Genomic DNA, 20,991 nt, shown 5'->3' with positions numbered 1-20,991 from the left:
CGTGCCTGGAAGTAAAAGGAAAGTCCAATGCTGCAAAGAAAAATACTGCATAGGAACCTGGAATGTAAGATCTATGAACCTTGGGAAGCTGGAGGTGGTCAAACTGGAGATGGCAAGAATAAACATCGACATCCTAGGCATCAGCGAACTAAAATGGATAGGAATGGGCAAATTCAGCTCAGATGATTATCACATCTACTACTGTGGGCAAGAATCCCGTAGAAGGAATGGAGTAGCCTTCATAGTCAACAAAAGAGTGGGGAAAGCTGTAATGGGATACAATCTCAAAAATGATAGAATGATGTCAATAGAAATGCAAGGCAGACCTTTCAACATCACAATAATCCAAGTTTATGCACCAACCACCATTGCTGAGGAGACTGAAATTGAACAGTTTTATGAAGATTTACAACACCTTCTAGAACTGACACCAAAGAAAGATGTTCTTCTCATTCTAGGGGACTGGAATGCTAAAGTAGGGAGCCAAGAGATAAAAGGAACAACAGGGAAGTTTGGCCTTGGAGTTCAAAACGAAGCAGGACAAAGGCTAATAGAGTTTTGTCAAGAGAACAAGCTGGTCATCACAAACACTCTTTTCCAACAACACAAGAGGCGACTCTATACATGGAAATCACCAGATGGGCAATATCGAAATCAGATTGATTATATTCTCTGCAGCCAGAGATGGAGAAGCTCTATACAGTCAGCAAAAACAAGACTGGGAGCTGAATGTGCCTCTGAGCATCAGCTTCTCATAGCAAAATTCAAGCTCAGACTGAAGAGAGTAGGAAAAACCACTGGGCCACTCAGGTATAATCTAAACCAAATTCCTTATGAATACATAGTGGAAGTAAAGAACAGATTTAAGGAACTAGATTTGGTGGACAGAGTGCCTGAAGAACTTTGGATAGAGGCTCGTAACATTGTCCAGGAGACAGCAACGAAAACCATCCCAAAGAAAAGGAAATGCAAGAAAGCAAAGTGGCTGTCCAACGAGGCCTTAGAAATAGCAGAGAGGAGAAGGGAAGCAAAATGCAAGGGAGATAGGGTAAGTTACAGAAAATTGAATGCAGACTTCCAAAGAATAGCAAGGAGAGACAAGAGGGCCTTCTTAAATGAACAATGCAAAGAAATAGAGGAAAATAACAGAAAAGGAAAAACCAGAGATCTGTTCAGGAAAATTGGAGATATTAGAGGAACATTTTGCACAAAGATGGACATGATAAAGGACAAAAATGGGAGGGACCTAACAGAAGCAAAAGATGTCAAGAAGCCGTGGCAAGAATACACAGAGGAATTATACCAGAAAGATGTGGATATCCCGGACAACCCAGACAATGTAGTTGCTGACCTTGAGCCAGACATCCTGGAGAGCGAAGTCAAGTGGGCCTTAGAAAGCCTGGCTAACAACAAGGCCAGTGGAGGTGATGGCATTCCAGTTGAACTATTTAAAATCTTGAAAGATGATGCTGTTAAGGTGCTACATTCAATATGCCAGCAAGTCTGGAAAACCCAACAGTGGCCAGAGGATTGGAAAAGATCAATTTACATCCCAATCCCAAAGAAGGGCAGTGCCAAAGAATGTTCCAACTACCGTACAATTGCACTCATTTCACACGCTAGCAAGGTTATGCTCAAAATCCTCCAAGGTAGGCTTCAGCAGTATGTAGACCGAGAGCTCCCAGAAGTGCAAGCTGGATTTCGAAGGAGCAGACGAACTCGAGACCAAATTGCTAACATGCGCTGGATTATGGAGAAAGCCAAAGAGTTCCAGAAAAACATCTACTTCTGTTTCATTGACTATGCAAAAGCCTTTGACTGTGTGGACCACAGCAAACTATGGCAAGTTCTTAAAGAAATGGGAGTGCCTGACCACCTTATCTGTCTCCTGAGAAACCTATATGTGGGACAGGAAGCAACAGTTAGAACTGACTATGGAACAACTGATTGGTTCAAAATTGGGAAAGGAGTACGACAAGGCTGTATATTGTCCCCTAGCTTATTTAACTTATATGCAGAATACATCATGCGGAAGGCTGGACTGAAGGAATCCCAAGCCGGAATTAAGATTGCCGGAAGAAATATCAACAACCTCCGATATGCAGATGATACCACTCTAATGGCAGAAAGTGAGGAGGAATTAAAGAAACTTGTAATGCGGGTGAAAGAGGACAGTGTAAAAAACAGTCTGAAACTCAACATCAAAAAACTAAGATCATGGCCACTGGTCCCATCACCTCCTGGGAAATAGAAGGGGAAAACATGGAGGCAGTGACAGATTTTATTTTCCTGGGCTCCATGATCACTGCAGATGGAGACAGCAGCCACGAAATTAAAAGACGCCTGCTTCTTGGGAGGAAAGTGATGACAAATCTTGACAGCATCTTGAAAAGCAGAGACATCACCTTACCAACATAAGTCCGAATAGTCAAAGCTAGGGTTTTTCCTGTTGTGATGTATGGAAGTGAGAGCTGGACCATAATGAAGGCAGACCGCCGAAGAATTGATGCCTTTGAATTGTGGTGCTGCAGGAGGCTCTTGAGAGTCCCTTGGACTGCAAGGAGAACAAACCTATCAAGTCTAAAGAAAATCAACCCTGAGTGCTCACTGGAAGGACAGATCCTGAAGCTGAGGCTCCAGTACTTTGGCCATTTCAGGAGAAGAAAAGTCTCCTTGTAAAAAACCTTGATGTTAGGAAAGTGTGATGGCAAGAGGAGAAGGGGACGACCGAGGATGAGATGGCTGGAAAGTGTCACCGAAGCAACCAAGATGAATCTGACACAACTCCGGGAGGCAGTGGAAGATAGGAGGGCCTGGCGTGCTCTGGTCCATGGGGTCACGAAGAGTCGGACACGACGAAACAAACGAACATGTATAAGTGTATCATTAACGAGCTGCCATTGTGCACAGATGTGAGAATGCTGAATCACTCTGGAGATGATGCAATGTCTTGAAACAAGAAGAAGACCAGGTGCAAAGGATTAAGTCATCTGTCTTCTGATTGGACTAAAAATGCCATGTACATGTATATAAGTGGACAGTGTCTTTATGTCTTTCTCTTCCTCCTCCACCACTTGCTGCCATGCATTATGTCAGATTGTATAAAAATTTCCTGCCATGCTGTTGAGAAGCCTGCCTGTAAATAACTGTAAATATTTGTAAATACAACCGTCTTGCAACAAAAGAAGAACTTGTGTCTTCAATAACTCTGCGTATTTCTACTGTCACCAAATCCTGACAGATCCATCCTAAACCACTGGATCAAGGATTGAAAAAATGGGCTAATAACAACTCGGACAACTTTAATTTGTTCTCTGAGGATGAACATGACAAGCTATTTTATGAGAAGCCACTTCCTAAGCTATTTCAACCTTCTCCTATTGCTTGTTCCATTGCTGCAGCTCTGGTAGAGACGGGAAACTCTCACCATTCTACTGTTGCCACTGCCACTGCATTTGCTATTATTCGGGGAAATCCGGCTATTCCTGGGCAGCCTGGGAACGATCAATACCCAGGTGTCGCAGGCATCCCTGCTACGCCAGATCGCTATGCAGGCTGTTCAAGATTAGGGTCCTCACTCTTATTTTGTTAAGGCACTGCTCGCTAACATATCTGCCTTAAGCTTGACACCTGGTGACTGGAAATTGCTTGTTAGGTCTGCCCTACCCCCTGCTCAGGCCCTCATTGTCCTAGATGAATTCAGATTTTTAGCGGAAGTGCAGGCTGCCCGAAATGCACAATCAAATATTGCCGCTGTACGGCTTATCACTGAGGGTCAGCGTAATGGCACTCGTGATTTTGCAATGGTCACTCAGCAACTCGCTTTAACAGATGTGGCAATTCAGCAAATTGCACAACTTATTCAGAAGGCATGGTCGAAGCTTCCCAGCCTCCGTGATGGTATCGGATCTCTTGGTTTTTACAGTATTCGACAGGGAGCCACTGAGTCATATTCAGACTTCGTTAGTCGGCTCATGACTGCCACCGAACGTCAAGTGGAAAACGAAGAGGCTCGGGCAAGAGGGGGCCAGCCCCAGGCCCCGTAAAATCCCAGGGGTTTCACTCTCCAGATGAGAGACAGACTGGTGCGTTGCCTGTGCTATTTTCCCGCTTTCATCTCCTACAGCATTACCAACGGGAATTATCTACTCTCCCGGTCCAAATCAAGTCTATACAGTAGAATGACTTCATCTTCCACACACTCCACCGAAGAAGACCTACAGCTTGATTGAAGCTACTTCAGACTTACTTGCCAAGGCTCGCTCCCGTGTTCTTCAACTCACCGGGACAGATCCTGTGTCACTTTACTTACCTTTCTCCCCGGGAGAAGTAGAAAGACTCCTACAAACCTCTGTTCCTTTTCAGGTGGCTTTCGCAGGCTTCTCTGGTGCTGTACTCGCCAATCCTCCTAAGGATAGATGGCTTACCTTTCTCTCTTATGTCTCTTATACTCTTAGTTCCTTTTTTGCAGATCGTCCGATTCCACTACTACTGTTTTCACCTATTGCTCTCCATCCCACGGGGTTGTTACCTGGAAAGATGAAGAAGGCAAATGGCAGTCTCGTTACACTACTTCTTGCTCCTCTGCTCAACGCTCTGAACTAGCTGCTGTTATTCTTGCTTTTAACACTTTCTGCATAAAGGGGACCTTCCGAGGCTACCGCCGGAATTTCCCCCCAGCTGAGCGGTGAGTTTTGTCCCCATAGGAACGCATTAAACAGAGTTTAATACATTTCTATGGGTTTTTTTGCCCCGCATAGCGAGGAATCCGTATAGCTATGATTTTTTTGGAACAGATTATCATCGCTATGCGGGGCACCACTGTATTTCTCAAAGACATTCTGACATGGAACATTGCATTACTTAATTCAATTAGCTATCAGATTTTCCCTTTTGGGACTCATACCATCATTCTGTTTTGGATGGCTTCGACAATTATATATGTACTTCATTATTGTTGCTTGTTGTTGCTTCTATTGATTTATTGCTGCATACAGTATATTCCAAGCTTGATTCACACATTTCGTAATTGCCTTGCTCGTGCTACTCCTACCTTCTCCTTAACCCTGAAGCAATTATACCAAATCCGTTACCATGTGCTTAATACTGATCCCTTCCTCTAGATGAAGAACTGTTTATATAAAGGAGTAGTTAATTGGCAATGGCTTCTAGAACAAATTAAAATAAAAACGGAGGAGATGTGGGAGTATGCCATTATGCTTAAGCGAAGCAGTTGCATACACCAGCAAGCTAGGAAACTTACGTTCTATGCCATACATGGTAATGTTGTATTACCCTGAGCATGCTCTGTAAGAAGATATGTTATGTAAGTTCGTATACTGTATGGTGATTGGCTGTGTAACCCTTGTATTGGAGGACATTTTGTTTTTCATAAAAAAGGGCCACAGGCGTGCAGGGCAGAGTTTTTTCTTCCCTCAAGCCAAAATACACCACGGCTGACCGTGTCGCTCCAGAACTCATTGGGTCCTGATCTTTGTGTCCTGTGTGATTCTTCCACACCTGTGTGGCGGCCGGACTGCTACAATTATGGGTAGAGAATCATCAGGAATTTCTGAAAACAGTATAGGAAGCAGATTGGTCAGGGAAATAGATACAGTGGTGCCTCGCATAATGAGTGCTTCGGATAACGATGAATTCGCTTAGCGATGATTTTTTTGGAGTGGGTTTGCGCTCTGTTTAACGATGTTCCCTATGGGTGATTTTCACTTAGCAATTTTGGGACCATGCTTCGCATAACGATTAGGTTTTCGGTCCCCGTTAGGCTTTGCAATGCTTTTGACAGCCCGGGGAATGTGCATTGCTTGAATGTCTTTTTAACGGTCATTTTGCAATGCTTCTTCACAGTTTGAGTACCCTCCTGCTCCAGGGTGTTTTCTTCCTTGTTGCTATTATCTTTCTAATTTAAACTGTGAATACCCAGGATGCATTGGCTGTTTTAGTCTGTTGCTGCTTTCTTTCATTTAAACAGTCAATACCCAGGATGCATTGTGCCTTGTGCAGGGAAGGTTTAAAAACCGGTCCCCATGCTGCCTGGCTTTACTCTTGCACTTGAAGTTCCAGAGCTGACTTCGCTTGCAGCAACAGAAATTTGGCTTCTTCTGTGGAACTTGCCTAGCAGAAGGTAAGTTTGCATTTGTTCTCTTGTGTGGGTGGTGGGTTTTACTGTACAGTATTGCATAAGTCTTTCTTTAAATTGCAGGGGGGTTTTGTGCATGCCTTTTAAAAGTTTAAAAATATTCCTCTACCTGTACTACAGCTGCGATACAAGGATATCTGCAAGCGGGATCTGAAGGCCTTAGGAATAGACCTCAACAGATGGGAAACTCTGACATCTGATCGTTCAGCCTGGAGGCAGGCAGTACATCACGGCCTCTCCCAATTTGAAGAGACCCTTGTCCAGCAGGCTGAGGCAAAGAGGAAGTCACAAAGGAAGCAAAACCAGGGAGCTGGACAGGGGGCCAAAAGCTGTAATGGGATACAATCTCAAAAATGATAGAATGATGTCAATAAGAATCCAAGGCAGACCATTCAACATCACAATAATCCAAGTTTGTGCACCGACCAGCATTGCTGAGGAGACTGAAATTGAACAATTCTATGAAGATTTACAACACCTTCTAGAACTGACACCAAAGAAAGATGTTCTTCTCATTCTAGGGGACTGGAATGCCAAAGTAGGAAGCCAAGAGATAAAAGGAACAACAGGGAAGTTTGGCCTTGGAGTTCAGAACGAAGCAAGACAAAGGCTAATAGAGTTTTGTCAAGAGAATAAGCTGGTCATCACAAACACTCTTTTCCAACAACACAAGAGGCGACTCTATACATGGAAATCACCAGATGGGCAATATCGAAATCAGATTGATTATATTCTCTGCAGCCAAAGATGGAGAAGCTCTATACAGTCAGCAAAAACAAGACTGGGAGCTGAATGTGCCTCTGAGCATCAGCTTCTCGTAGCAAAATTCAAGCTTAGACTGAAGAGAGTAGGAAAAACCACTGGGCCACTCAGGTATAATCTAAACCAAATCCCTTATGAATACACAGTGGAAGTAAAGAACAGATTTAAGGAACTAGATTTGGTGGACAGAGTGCCTGAAGAACTTTGGATAGAGGCTCGTAACATTGTCCAGGAGACAGCAACGAAAACCATCCCAAAGAAAAGGAAATGCAAGAAAGCAAAGTGGCTGTCCAACGAAGCCTTAGAAATAGCAGAGAGGAGAAGGGAAGCAAAATGCAAGGGAGATAGGGTAAGTTACAGAAAATTGAATGCAGACTTCCAAAGAATAGCAAGGAGAGACAAGAGGGCCTTCTTAAATGAACAATGCAAAGAAATAGAGGAAGATAACAGAAAGGGAAAGAGCAGAGATCTGTTCAGGAAAATTGGAGATATTAAAGGAACATTTTGCGCAAAGATGAACATGATAAAAGACAAAAATGGGAGGGTCCTAACAGAAGCAGAAGACTTCAAGAAGAGGTGGCAAGAATACACAGAGGAATTATACCAGAAAGATTTGGATATCCCGGAAAACCCAGACAATGTAGTTGCTGACCTTGAGCCAGACATCCTGGAGAGCGAAGTCAAGTGGGCCTTAGAAAGCCTGGCTAACAACAAGGCCAGTGGAGGTGATGGCATTCCAGTTGAACTATTTAAAATCTTGAAAGATGATGCTGTTAAGGTGCTACATTCAATATGCCAGCAAGTTTGGAAAACTCAACAGTGGCCAGAGGATTGGAAAAGATCAGTCTACATCCCAATCCCAAAGAAAGGCAGGGCGAAAGAATGCTCCAACTACCGTACAACTTCACTCATTTCACACGCTAGCAAGGTTATGCTCAAAATCCTGCAAGGTAGGCTTCAGCAGTATGTGGACCGAGAACTCCCAGAAGTACAAGCTGGATTCCGAAGAGGCAGAGAAACTCGAGACCAAATTGCTAACTTGCGCTGGATTATGGAAAAAGCCAGAGAGTTCCAGAAAAATATCTACTTCTGCTTCATTGATTATGCGAAAGCCTTTGACTGTGTGGACCACAGCAAACTATGGCAAGTTCTTAAAGAAATGGGAGTGCCTGACCACTTTATCTGTCTCCTGAGAAACCTATATGTGGGACAGGAGGCAACAGTTAGAACAACTGAGTGGTTCAAAATTGGGAAAGGAGTACGGCAAGGCTGTATATTGTCCCCCAGCTTATTTAACTTATATGCAGAATACATCATGCGGAAGGCTGGACTGGAAGAAAACCAAGCCGGAATTAAGATTGCCGGAAGAAATATCAACAACCTCCAATATGCAGATGATACCACTCTGATGGCAGAAAGAGAGGAGGAATTAAAGAACCTTGTAATGAGAGTGAAAGAGGAGAGTGCAAAAAACGGTCTGAAACTCAACATCAAAAAAACTAAGATCATGGCCACTGGTCCCATCACCTCCTGGGAAATAGAAGGGGAAGATATGGAGGCAGTGTCAAATTTTATCTTCCTGGGCTCCATGATCACTGCAGATGGAGACAGCAGCCCTGAAATTAAAAGACGCCTTCTTCTTGGGAGGAAAGCGATGACAAATCTTGACAGCATCTTGAAAAGCAGAGACATCACCTTGCCAAGAAAAGTCCGAATAGTCAAAGCTAGGGTTTTTCCTGTTGTGATGTATGGAAGTGAGAGCTGGACCATAAAGAAAGCAGACCGCCGAAGAATTGATGCCTTTGAATTGTGGTGCTGGAGGAGGCTCTTGAGAATCCCCTGGACTGCAAGGAGAACAAACCTATCAGTTCTAAAGGAAATCAACCCTGAGTGCTCACTGGAAGGACAGATCCTGAAGCTGAGGCTCCAGTACTTTGGCCATCTCATGAGAAGAAAAGAGTCCTTGGAAAAAACCTTGATGTTAGGAAGGTGTGATGGCAAGAGGAGAAGGGGACGACCGAGGATGAGATGGCTGGACAGTGTCTGCGAAGCAACCAACATGAACCTGACACAACTCCGGACAAGACGGAGGTACTAAGGGTGGGCGCTCCCACAGTTGGGGACTTGGGAAACTCCCTCACTTTTGGGGGTGTGACTCTGCCCGCCAGGGATGGGGTCCGCAGCTTGGGGATCCATCTGGACCCGGCGCTCACTATGGAATCTCAGGTGGCGTCTGTGGTCCGTACCGCTTTTTTCCATCTTAGGCGGATAGCCCAGCTGCGACCCTACCTTGATGTGGGGGCGCTTACTACCTTGGTGCATGCGCTCGTAATCTCAAGATTAGACCACTGTAATGCGCTCTACGTGGGGCTACCTTTGAGGTTGCTGCGGAAACTACAGGTGGTGCAGAATGCTGCGGCCAGATTACTTAGTGGAGTGAGAAGATTCCAACATATCTCGCCCACTCTGGCCGCACTGCATTGGCTGCCCATCCGATTCCGCATCGACTTCAAAGTGTTGATGCTTACCTATAAAGCCCTAAACGGTTTAGGACCTCGATACTTGGTGGAACGCCTTCTCCCACCAAGATCTACCCGTGTCACTCGTGCGAGCCAGGAGGTGAGGCTGAGGAGCCTAACGCCGAGAGAGGCCCGGAAGGAAAGACCAGAAATCGGGCCTTCTCGGCGGTGGCTCCTCGTCTCTGGAACAACTTACCTCCTGAGATTCGCGTGGCTCCCTCGCTGGACATTTTTAAGAAACAACTAAAAACATTGATGTATAGGCAGGCTTTCCCAACAGAAAACTCCTGACGATTTTTCTTTTCTTATATCTTTCTTTGATTTCTATCTTAGTCTAGGTGCAATGTTTTAAAATTATATTGTTTCTTTTATTGTAAGCCGCCTAGAGTGGGCTAATATGTCCAGATAGGCGGGATAGAAATAAAATAAATAAATAAATAAAATAAAATAAACTCCGGGAGGCAGTAGAAGACAGGAGGGCCTGGCGTGCTCTGGTCCATGGGGTCACGAAGAGTCAGACACGACTAAACGACTGAACACACACACGGACAGGGGACAGATTGGATTTGTCTTCAGTGTGGAAGAGATTGTAACTCTCGAATTGGCCTCCTCAGCCACACTAGACGCTGTTCCAAGTCCTCCATACAGAGCACGCTACCATAGTCTTTTGAGACTGAAGGATGCCTACTATTAAAACCTGTACTGTACTGTATTTTTTATTTCCTTATTACTATACTGTACTGTATTGGTTAAATTGCTGGGGTTTGATTTGTGCATGCCTTTTAAAATTGCAGATTTAAAGTTTATAACTGCCTTTTTGAATTTTTTCCCTTGCTTTCCTTGGGGGTGAGAGATTTCTGCAGAGGTTCCTTGGGTGTGAGGGACTTCTGCAGAGGTCTCATTCTTATTTGCGGCATGGGGGGGCTGCAGAGGGATTTAAAGTTTAAAACTACCTTTTTGATTTTTTCCCCCTTGGATTGCTTTTCTTCGGGGTGAGAGATTTCTGCAGAGGTTCCTTCGTTGTGAGGGACTTCTGCAGAGGTCTCATTCTTATTTGGGGTGTGGGGGGCTGCGAGGGATTTAAAATTTAAAACTGCCTTTCTAATTTTTTCCCTCGGATTGCTTCTTACCTTGTGCTGGGGCGGAGTTTGTTATGCTAAGTCTAATTTCTCTCTAAATTTCTTTGTTCAGGCATCCTCCTGGGATGTGGTGTGGTGTGGCCTGCAGTCTAGTTCTCCATAGCTTCTGGGACCAGAAGAGGTAGGTCTGAATTTGTTCTCCTATGGTTTTTTTTTCTTAGCTTGTGCTGGGGGGGTGTTACGCCACTTGTTTGTCCAGGGCAGTTTTGGCCAGGCGTGGGAAGGTGAAGCAGATGTAAAGCACTGACTGTTTTTCCCCCCTTTAACGTAGCAACAGCTGACATGGGTCCCAAGAAGCCTGCTTCTGCCCAGGTTGGTAAGCCAACCAGGGAGGAGATTACCCTGGAGATGAAGAAGGAGATCCTCTGGAAGTACGATGGAGGAAAGCGCATTGTGGACATTGCCAGGGAATACGGCAGGAATGCATCCACCATTGGCACCATTGTAATGATGAGGGAGAAGATCCTTGCCACGGATGCAGCGCAGGGGGTCACAGGATTGCAAAGAACCGGTCAGCTGTCCTGGAGGAGGTGGAGAAGCTCCTTGTCATCTGGATGGAGGAGACGCAGCATGCAGGGGACACAGTGACTGAGGCTGTCATCTGCAAGAAGGCCAGGGCCTTGTATGCGGACCTTGTTGAGCAACAGCTTGGAACCTCTGCTGAGCCAGAAGAGTTTAAGGCAAGCAGAGGCTGGTTTGAATGCTTCAAAACCAGATCCGGAATCCACAACATGGCAAGACATGGAAAGGCTGCCAGCTCCAATGTTCCTGCAGCTGAGGACTCTCGTGGAGTTCCTCAATGTTGTTGCAACAGAGGACTACCTTCCACAGCAGGTCTTCAACTGCGATGAGACCAGGCTGTTTTGGAAGAGGATGCCCAAAAGGACCTTCCTGACGCAAGAGAGCAAGCTGCCTGGCCACAAGCCCATGAAGGACCGTCTCACCCTCTTCTGCGCCAATGCCAGCGGGGACCTAAAGATCCACGGGCTTTCAAAAAACACAAGGTGGACAAAGCCCAGCTGAGGGTGATGTGGCAATCCAATGCCAAGGCTTGGGTCACACGCACTCTGTTTGTGGACTGGGTCAATCACGCTTTTGGCCCAGCTGTGAAGCGTTACCTGGTGAAGAAGGACCTGCCACTGAAGGCCCTGCTCCTCATGGACAATGCGCCTGCCCATCCTCCAGGCCTTGAGGACGACTTGTTGCAGGAGTTTAGTTTCATCAAAATCATGTTCCTGCTGCCTAACACCACCCCAGTACTCCAGCCGATGCACCAGCAGGTGATAGCCAACTTTAAAAAGAGCTACACAAAGAAGCTTTTCCGTGAGTGCTTCAAGGTGACCAAGGCCACCCACCTCACCCTCCGTGATATTTGGAAAGAACACTTTGACATCGTCAGCTGCCTGAAGATGATCATCAGGGCCTGAAATGGCATCTGCCAGAGGAACTTGAACTCTGCGTGGCGGCCACTCTGGCCACACTGTGTGGCTACTGGTGCTTCTGCGCCTGCACCTGAGTCCACAGTGATGCAGGACATTGTGGACTTGGGGAGGAACATGGGCCTCGAGGTCACTGAGGAGGACATTGCTGAACTGGTGGAGGGCCACGACCAGGCACTGTCCACCCAGGAGCTGGTCGAGATGCAGGCACAGGCTAGGGAGGAGCAAGAAGAAGAAGAGCCAGAGGAGGAACAGCTGTCCACCAGCGACCTAAAGAAGTTCTTGCACTACTGGCAGTTTGTGCAGACTGTAGCACAGCACCACCACCTGGACACAGCTCTGGCACATATCTTTTCAAACTCCTATGATGAAAGGATCATGTCCCCTTTCAGAGGAATGCTGAAAAGGCGGCAGAGGCAGCTGACTATGGAGAGGTTCCTCACAAAGAGGCTAAGACAGGAAGAGGAACCTGCTCCTTCCACCAGTAGTGCCCAGTTGCCTTCTACCATCTCCTCTTCTTGCTCCCCCCTCCTCCTCCTAGAAGACTGCTGCTGTGATGTAGGGACAGTTCTGTGTGCCTCCAGGTCCCTGCATTGAACACTGGTCCGGGTGGTTTAGAGGCTTGTTCACTTTAAAAATGTTTCTGTACCTGTACTGTACTCTAATGTTTACTGTACTGCACAGTTAATGTTAAAATGTTAAAGGTTGCTGTCATTAAAAATGTTTCTTTATGTACAATCCAATGTTCCTGCATCGTTTGCTGTTTTTAAAAATGTTTTTCTATGCTACTGTACTGTACTGTAAAGGGTATGAACTTAAAGTTCCTGACTCATGTCTACTGTTGTTTAAATCTTTTTCTGTTACTGTATTTATAAAGCTAAAGTTTACTGTTTAAAATGTTTGAAATCATAAAGTGCACTTAATAAACCCTTTGTTAAAATGATTTGGCTTCGTTCTGACTCTTTTTGAATTTTTTGTAATTTCCCCCCCTATTGAAATGCATTGAATAGGCTTCAATGCATTCCAATGGGGGAAACATTGTTTTGCTTAGCGATGTTTCCTATGGCGATTTTCGCTTAAGGACGGCAATCCATTCCCATTGGTATGGATTATCCGGTTTTCAATGCATCTCTATGGGAAAACGCATTTCGCTTAGCAATGTTTTCCCATAGCGATGATTTTTTTTGGAACCAATTAAAATCGTTAAGCGAGGCACCACTGTACTCAGTATAATCTTAGAACTGCAGAGCTAGAAGGGAATAAACTCCCAACTTCTGGCTCCGGAGTTAGGTACTTAAACCAATGTGTATGGAAAGGGGGGAGGGAAGAATTTGATAAACCACATCTATGAGAATAAAAGTAAACATTTAAACATTGAAAGTCAGAAGGTATTTGACCCCAGCTAAATTAATTATTACAGATCCTAAATGCTAGATATTGCAGTTGTACCTCGGTTTATAAAATCAATGTGTTATCCAGGACATTACATCATGCAAAAAAAATATACATAAACCGTAATGTGGATTGCCATAGCGATGGTGGTGGCACTACAAACCTCCAGGCACAGGGAAACTTCCTTCACAAAGTGAAAGAAATGGGGGGGGGGGGAGACATTTAAACCGAGCCATTATTTCTAACTGATTTCCATTCGTAAACAAGAAATTATGTAAATCTAGGTGTACATAAAAGGAGATACTACTGTACCTCAAATGTCTTGTTCTTGGAAGTGCTACCTGTTAAAAGCACAGGGCCAGCTATTTATTTATTTACTTATTAAATTTATACAACACCCATCTAGACCAAAGTCTACTCTGGCAGATAATATTAAAAAAGAAATAAAAAGAATACAATAAAAAAACAACAAGAATGATAATATAGTTCAAGAGGGAGGGGAAAAAATTCAAGTGATGACAGGAGGGAAAGCCTGCCTAAAGAGCCAGGTCTTACATTTGCTCTTAAAAACACCCAGCGAGGGAGCCAATCAGAACTCGAAAGGGAGACTGTTCCAAAGGCGAGGGGCCACTGCTGAGAAGGCCCTGTTTCTTGTTTTTTCTCTCTGGGCCTCCCTCTGAGTTAGGCCCCTCAGCCACCCTTCCTGGCTAGAATGAGTGATTCAGGTAGATACAGCTGGGAGGAGACATTCTGCTAGATATCGAGGTCCTGAAACATTTAGGGCTTTATGTCATCATAAATGCTTTGAAAACAATGCGGAAGTGAATGGGCAGCCAACGCAAGGCAACCAGAGTGGGGAAAATATGCTGATATTTTCTCCTCCCACTGGGAAGTCTGGCCACCGCATTATTTATTTATTTTATTTTATTTTTATTTATTTATTGTCATTGTAAGTATATACACAGTACTGTATACCCATACAATGAAATTCACAGACATCCAGAGACCAGACACATGCACACACATAAAATTCCCTAACACTCCCCACCCACTAAAAAAATCCCCCAACACTCCCTACCCACTAAATGTTCCCACTAAAATACAAACATCTACACCGCAGGCCAAGTAACACAGTCCAACTAACTATTCACTATGGTGGTCTTTAAGCTCATTATTAAGTGCAATTATAGCTCTGGGATAAAAACTATTCTGAAAACGTGTGGTCCGAGTCTTAATTGTTCTATATCTTTTGCCAGACGGCACAGTTCAAAAAAGTTATAAGCAGGATGGGAAGAGTATCTCAGGATGCTGTGTGACTTCCTCAGACAGTGGGATGTGAAGATCAATGTGACAAACCCAGACCTACTGGGACCTGCCACACGTTTACTAAGCTGCCACCAACCATTCCCTGTAAGAAGTCACACAGACCAGGGATGGATTTTCAAACAATAAAAAGAATAAGGTTTATTTAAATACACACAGGGAAAATAAAAGGATCAGGTGAATAAGATAAAGTAACGTGGCTTAGTTTCACTCATACATACACACAGTTTGGTTCACACAGAACCCTTAACTTGAAGCACAGACCCTGAACCTATCAGTTCTGGCTAACCAACAGACACCTGAACCTATCAGGTTGGTACTCTGACACACAGTAGTACCCTGTCTGACACACAGACTCCCACACCAGCTTCTTCTTCCCAGCTGCTGCTTCTTCACATCCCAGCGTCTTCCCTTCTCCACACACGCTTCACATATATATACAGTACAGCCCCTCCTCCTGATGTCCCGCCTTCCACTCCCCATAGGATGGAACTTTCCCTCCAAACCCATGACAGACAGGTAACATCAGTGCTGTATGTAACACCTCCCCTCTTTATAAGTTGTTTTGTAGGGGGAAAGCTAAGGTGCTTTTCACCAAAAAACAACCTGGATAAAACACACAACAACAGTTATACATACAGTTATACAGTTATACATACCATATCATACTTACTTATACTTACATTCTAAGTTAACCATAGCAATTAGGCATTTAAACATTTACCATATACATTACATCAATTTACCTTTATTCATACAAACCAAGTTCAAAAAACAAACCAGGTACATTTAACTTTTTGTCATCAATATATATACATAGTCCATGTTTCTTTCGCCGTCTTCAATCTTCAGGTCTTCTTGACAAGGCGTCAGCAACACAGTTCACTGACCCTCTGACCACCTTCACTTCAAAGTCATAGTCCTGTAGGTTTAAAGCCCACCTCATAAGTTTGCTATTGTGGGTTTTCATTGTCTTTAACCATTCCAGTGGTGAATGGTCAGTGCACAGAACAAAATGTCTTCCCCAGATGTAAGGCTTGGCCTTCTGGATCGCGTAGACTATGGCCAAACACTCCTTCTCCACGGTTGCCAAATGTCTCTCACCTTTTTGAAGTTTCCTACTCAGGTAGGACACTGGATGCTGGTCACCATTCTCATCCTCCTGGCACAGAACTGCTCCTACCCCGCTGTTAGACGCATCGGTGTAGATGATGAACTCCCGGTCGAAGTCTGGAGCCCGCAGCACTGGATACTGGACGAGCGCCTCCTTCAACCTCTGGAACGCCGCCTCACAGTCGCTGGTCCACGGGATGCGGTCATCAGTCTTCTTCCTCGTCAGATCGGTCAGCGGAGCCGCAATCTCGCTAAACCTCGGGATGAACTTTCTGTAGTAGCCCACCAACCCAAGAAATGATTTGACTTTTCTCTTGGTGTTGGGTCTAGGCCAATCACGAACTGCTTCTATTTTGGCCTCCAGGGGTTTTATCACTCCTCCCCCTACTATGTGACCCAAGTATTTTACTTCTGGGCTACCCAGCTGCAGTTTGTTTTCTTTGCAGAGCCTAGGCCAAAGCACTCCCTCCCCTGGGTTAAAGTGCCTCTCCCCGGCTTTCTGGTCATCCCAAACTTTCTTTCTGACCTTTTGAGCTTGCAGGGTTTCTGTTGCTAGCTCTAGGTTTCTCTTTAGGTCCTTCCTTAAAGAGTTTATATATGTCACAACGTCTTGTGGGTCATCCTGGGTGATCTGCTCCCAATTTTGTTTGATCAAATCAAGGGGCCCTTTCACCCTTCTCCCAAATAAAAGTTCAAATGGACTGAACCCGGTACTGGCTTGTGGCACTGATCGATAAGCAAACAAAAGGGATTGCAGCTTCTGGTCCCAATTGTTTGGATTCTCTGCCAAGTAAGCCCTAATCATGCGCATTAGAGTCCCATTGAACTTCTCAGTTAACCCATTACTTTCAGGATGATAGGCAGTGGTTTCCTTGTGCTTAATTCCACAGATCTGCCATAAGCGTTTCATGAGCTTTGATGTGAACGATGCGCCCAAATCTGTGATTATTTCTGAGGCAAATCCCATCCTGGACATATACCCCACCAAGGCATCTGCCACTGTGTTAGTTTCAATGTTAGTCAAGGGTATGGCTTCAGGGTACCTCGTGGCATGGTCCACAATGGTGAGAATGAACCTGTTCCCCCTCTTTGTGGCCTTGGGCAAAGGTCCCACAATATCCACCCCTATGCATTTGAACGGAGTGTCAATCACAGGCAAAGGGCACAACTTTGCTTTGGTCCTGTCGCGGCTATTCCCCTGCCTTTGACACTCATCACATTGTTTACAGAACTCCCTGATCTGTTTTCCTATGTCAGGCCAGTAGAAATTCTGTGTGATTCTCTGCTGTGTTTTGTTCACCCCTAAGTGCGCAGCAAACATGTCAGAGTGCCCCCTTTGTAAGATCATGGGGCGATACTTTTCAGGTACCACCAGCTGACTTCTGATCCCATCTCCCCCTTTTGAGATATTCCTCAGGGTCTCTCTATATAAAATCCCCTTTTTCTCCAGAAATCTCACTGGGGTTTCAGGTGTTAGCTGGGCGTCAGTCACCTGTTCAAAACACTTTTGGAGAGTGGCGTCTGCCTTTTGCTCTTGTCCAAATCTGCTGTCTGTGGTTAAGGTTTCCACCACAGCTTCTGAACTCCCCCCACCTGCTTCCGTCTCTGGCTCATCATTACTCCCCTGAACTGTCCCCGTGGTGGCTTGTGAACGTGTAATCACTAGCACCCTTTTCACATGTTCAGCCAGGTCATTTCCCACGAGCACGGCTGCTGGCAGAGTCGATGAAATCGCTAGCCGCCAAACTCCCCTCCAGCCTTGAAAGTTCACAGGTACCTCCGCGACTGGCAGTGAGATTATCTGCCCCTCAATCCCTGCCACCTTCATGCTCTCATTTGGGATTACATATTCCCTAGGAATAATATCTGGATGGCACAGGGTCACCTGAGAACAAGTGTCCCGCAGCCCCCTATACTGACGGTCAAGTATTCCTACGTCCACCCCTGCTGTCTCAAACAACTGAGAATCTGTTCTCACCAGCAGGCAGCGCCTGACTTCTACAAGAGGACCATTTTCCTCAGCCTGATCAGCAGAGGTAGCTGTTCCAGATTGAGTCGCCATGGCAACAGGCTCCCTCAGTGACAATGAGCCTTGCTCTTTCTGGACACAGAACACAGCTTTTGGCTTGGTTCCACTCGACTCCTGAGGCACCATTCCTTTTAGCTGCTTTAATTTCTCACACTCTGAGATTAGAAGGCCCTTTCCCTGACAGAAATAACATTTTCTGGTGTATTTTGATTCTCTTTCATCTTGTTTTGGTTTTCCCTCCAAAATCTGAGGTCTTAGTTTCATGTCTGAGGGCTTCCCTTCACCATGGGCCCCTCCCCCTTGCTGGCTTTTCCCTGGTCCCTGAGAGTACTTGCTGTAGGTTTCTTTGGGTTTACCTACAGATTTCCCCTCACCCAAGGGCTTTCTTATTTGCGAAATAAAATCTGCAATCTCGGCGGCTTCTGCCACAGATTTTGGTTTCCTTTCCCTCACCTGGAATTTCAATTCCCCATGCAGGACTGAATAGAACTGTTCCAGCGCTATCAAATCTTTAAGCTGTTGAAAGGTCTCTGTCCCCTCCTGAGATAGCCATTTCTCAAGCAGCCTCACCAATTGGGCCCCCACTTGGGTAAAAGTCTGTTCTGGTTTCTTGGTGAGGGACCTGAATCTTTGCCTCAGCTGTTCCGCATTTATCCCATGTCTTGCAAACACCAGTTTTTTAAACTCTGCAAAATCTTTCATCAGTTCCTCAGGCATCTCGGCATAGACCTCAGCCAGGCTACCACTGATTAAAGATCGCATGATGGTCATCTTCTCAGTTTCCCTCACTGAGAAGTCCACAAACGCTCTTTCCACTAAGGAAAAGAACACCTCAGGACAATCTCCCTTGTGGTACACAGGGAATTTCTTCAGGTCAGCTTTAGACAATTGGCCTCCCTCAGAATCCCTATTGTTATTATTATTCTGGTTCATCATTTCCAATTTCCTTAATTCAAACGCCATCCTTTCTTTTTCCAGAGCAATTTTCTCTCTCTCCATTCTTTCTTCCCTCTCCATTCTCTCTCTCTCTCTCTCTAATTCAAATTGTCTTTTTTCTCTCTCTAATCTTTCTTCTCTTTCCCTTTCCTCCATTTCAAATTGCCTCATCCTCAGTTCATGTTGTTGGGCTAGGAGCAATTTTCTGAGTTCTGGGTTCTGCTCTCCTGTGCTGTCACCTTGCACTGAGCCAAATTCATCCTCAGAACCTTGGTCAACCTGGGGGTCTTTCACTTCACCCATTTCTGCCACTTGGCTTCGAGTCAAGGGCATAATCCCCCCCTCAGAACAGGCTGCTTTAAAAAGTCAAGCCTCAAAATAAAACGACCACTTTTTTTTTCTTTTGCCTCAGAAGCAGCTTTCCCTATAGAATGCTGCTGTCCTTCAGCACTTAACTTGCAACTGTAGCAAGTTGGAGTCTACCCCCCTCTGCTGGGCCTCTCAGCAGGCAAGCTAGCTCACTTCTACTTTACAATTTTGCCTCAGCTTTTTTCCCGCCAAAACCAGGCTGCCTCAGAGCACCCTAATCTAGTCTCCCCAGTTGGCACGTTCTTCCACTAGTGCACCCCCCCGTGAGGTACACCTAAAAGATTACCTACGTGCTCTCAGATTGTCCCTGACTAGACCACCCTTGCTCTGGGCACACTTGCCAAGGCTTTGCTGGACCGCTGGACAACTGGACCAGTCGTATCCCACACGCTGGACACCAATCAATGTGACAAACCCAGACCTACTGGGACCTGCCACACGTTTACTAAGCTGCCACCAACCATTCCCTGTAAGAAGTCACACAGACCAGGGATGGATTTTCAAACAATAAAAAGAATAAGGTTTATTTAAATACACACAGGGAAAATAAAAGGATCAGGTGAATAAGATAAAGTAACGTGGCTTAGTTTCACTCATACATACACACAGTTTGGTTCACACAGAACCCTTAACTTGAAGCACAGACCCTGAACCTATCAGTTCTGGCTAACCAACAGACACCTGAACCTATCAGGTTGGTACTCTGACACACAGTAGTACCCTGTCTGACACACAGACTCCCACACCAGCTTCTTCTTCCCAGCTGCTGCTTCTTCACATCCCAGCGTCTTCCCTTCTCCACACACGCTTCACATATATATACAGTACAGCCCCTCCTCCTGATGTCCCGCCTTCCACTCCCCATAGGATGGAACTTTCCCTCCAAACCCATGACAGACAGGTAACATCAGTGCTGTATGTAACAATGTCATCCAGGGTTGATAGCTGGAGCCCGCTGATTTTAATAGTTCTCTGTAGAGCTTTTTTGTCCGCTACAGAGCTACTCCCAAACCATGCCAGAATGCCATAGATTAGGACACTCTCAATGGTGCTACGATAGTATGACAGAAGTAAATGCTGAGATAAATTTAACTTGCTGAGCATTTTCAGGAAATACAGCCTCTTCTGTGCCTTCTTCACTAGCATGTTGGCATTTATAGTCCATGAGAGGTCCTCTGAGATGTAAGTGCCCAGAAATTTAAAACTACCAACTCTCTCCACTTCTTCGCCATTTATGTACAGTGGTAAATGTACATTTCTCTTCCTCCTAAAATCAATTATGAGTTCTTTAGTTTTTTTAATGTTAAGTGTGAGATAATTTTCTTTACACTAAAGTATCAACCTTTGTACTTCTTTTCTATAAGCAGACTCATTGTTCTTATTTATGAGCCCCACCACTGTCGTGTCATCTGCAAATTTAATAATTGTGTTGGTGTTAAACAGTGGGGGGCAATCATGTGTGTACAGGTAATAGAGGAAGGGACTTAGCACACAGCCCTGGGGAGCTCCTGTACTTAATACAGGAGCTCCCCAGGGCCGTGCTCCTGTACTTAGTACAGTAGCTGGCTGACTTTGTCTCCGCGGCATTGTTGGGATCCCCGAGGCTTTTGGTCTTGGGTGATTTCAACGTGCATGCGGAGGCAGAGGCATCTTGAGTCTTGGAAACCATGGCTTCCTTGAACATGTCCCAACATGTCATCGGCCCCACCCATGTGGGTGGCCATACACTGGACCTGTTTTTTTCCACTAATTGGAACGAGTGTGGTCTGGGGGTGACTGACCTTGTGTCAGTCCCCCTGTCATGGACAGATCA

The 20,991-nt window shown here is 45.3% G+C and overlaps 2 protein-coding genes across 8 annotated transcripts in view; both read right to left on the bottom strand.

Moving 5' to 3' along the window:
* The window catches only part of LOC110070836 (uncharacterized), a 60,789-nt gene that overhangs the window by 5,628 nt on the left and 34,170 nt on the right, over nucleotides 1-20,991 (bottom strand). For 4 of the 7 annotated variants that reach the window (XM_078387386.1, XM_078387385.1, XM_078387388.1 and 1 more), the window contains one exon: nucleotides 14,315-20,445. The exons of 1 other annotated variant lie outside the window; for it this stretch is intronic. In XM_078387386.1, the coding sequence (XP_078243512.1) occupies nucleotides 15,573-19,142 (3,570 nt within the window). In that variant the 5' untranslated portion in view covers nucleotides 19,143-20,445 and the 3' untranslated portion in view covers nucleotides 14,315-15,572. Of the gene's footprint in view, nucleotides 1-4,427; nucleotides 4,532-14,314; nucleotides 20,446-20,991 lie in introns of those variants that run through there. 2 more of the 7 variants (XM_078387389.1, XM_078387391.1) reach the window with 1 other exon arrangement.
* The window catches only part of LOC144587340 (uncharacterized), a 103,338-nt gene that overhangs the window by 54,046 nt on the left and 28,301 nt on the right, over nucleotides 1-20,991 (bottom strand). The gene's annotated exons all lie outside the window — the stretch shown is intronic.

Source organism: Pogona vitticeps, chromosome 2 (assembly GCF_051106095.1).
Source record: "Pogona vitticeps strain Pit_001003342236 chromosome 2, PviZW2.1, whole genome shotgun sequence".
Taxonomy (NCBI): Eukaryota; Metazoa; Chordata; class Lepidosauria; order Squamata; family Agamidae; genus Pogona; species Pogona vitticeps.
The sequence above is the reverse complement of the archived record's forward strand: the minus strand, read 5'-3'. Positions and strand labels throughout refer to the sequence as shown.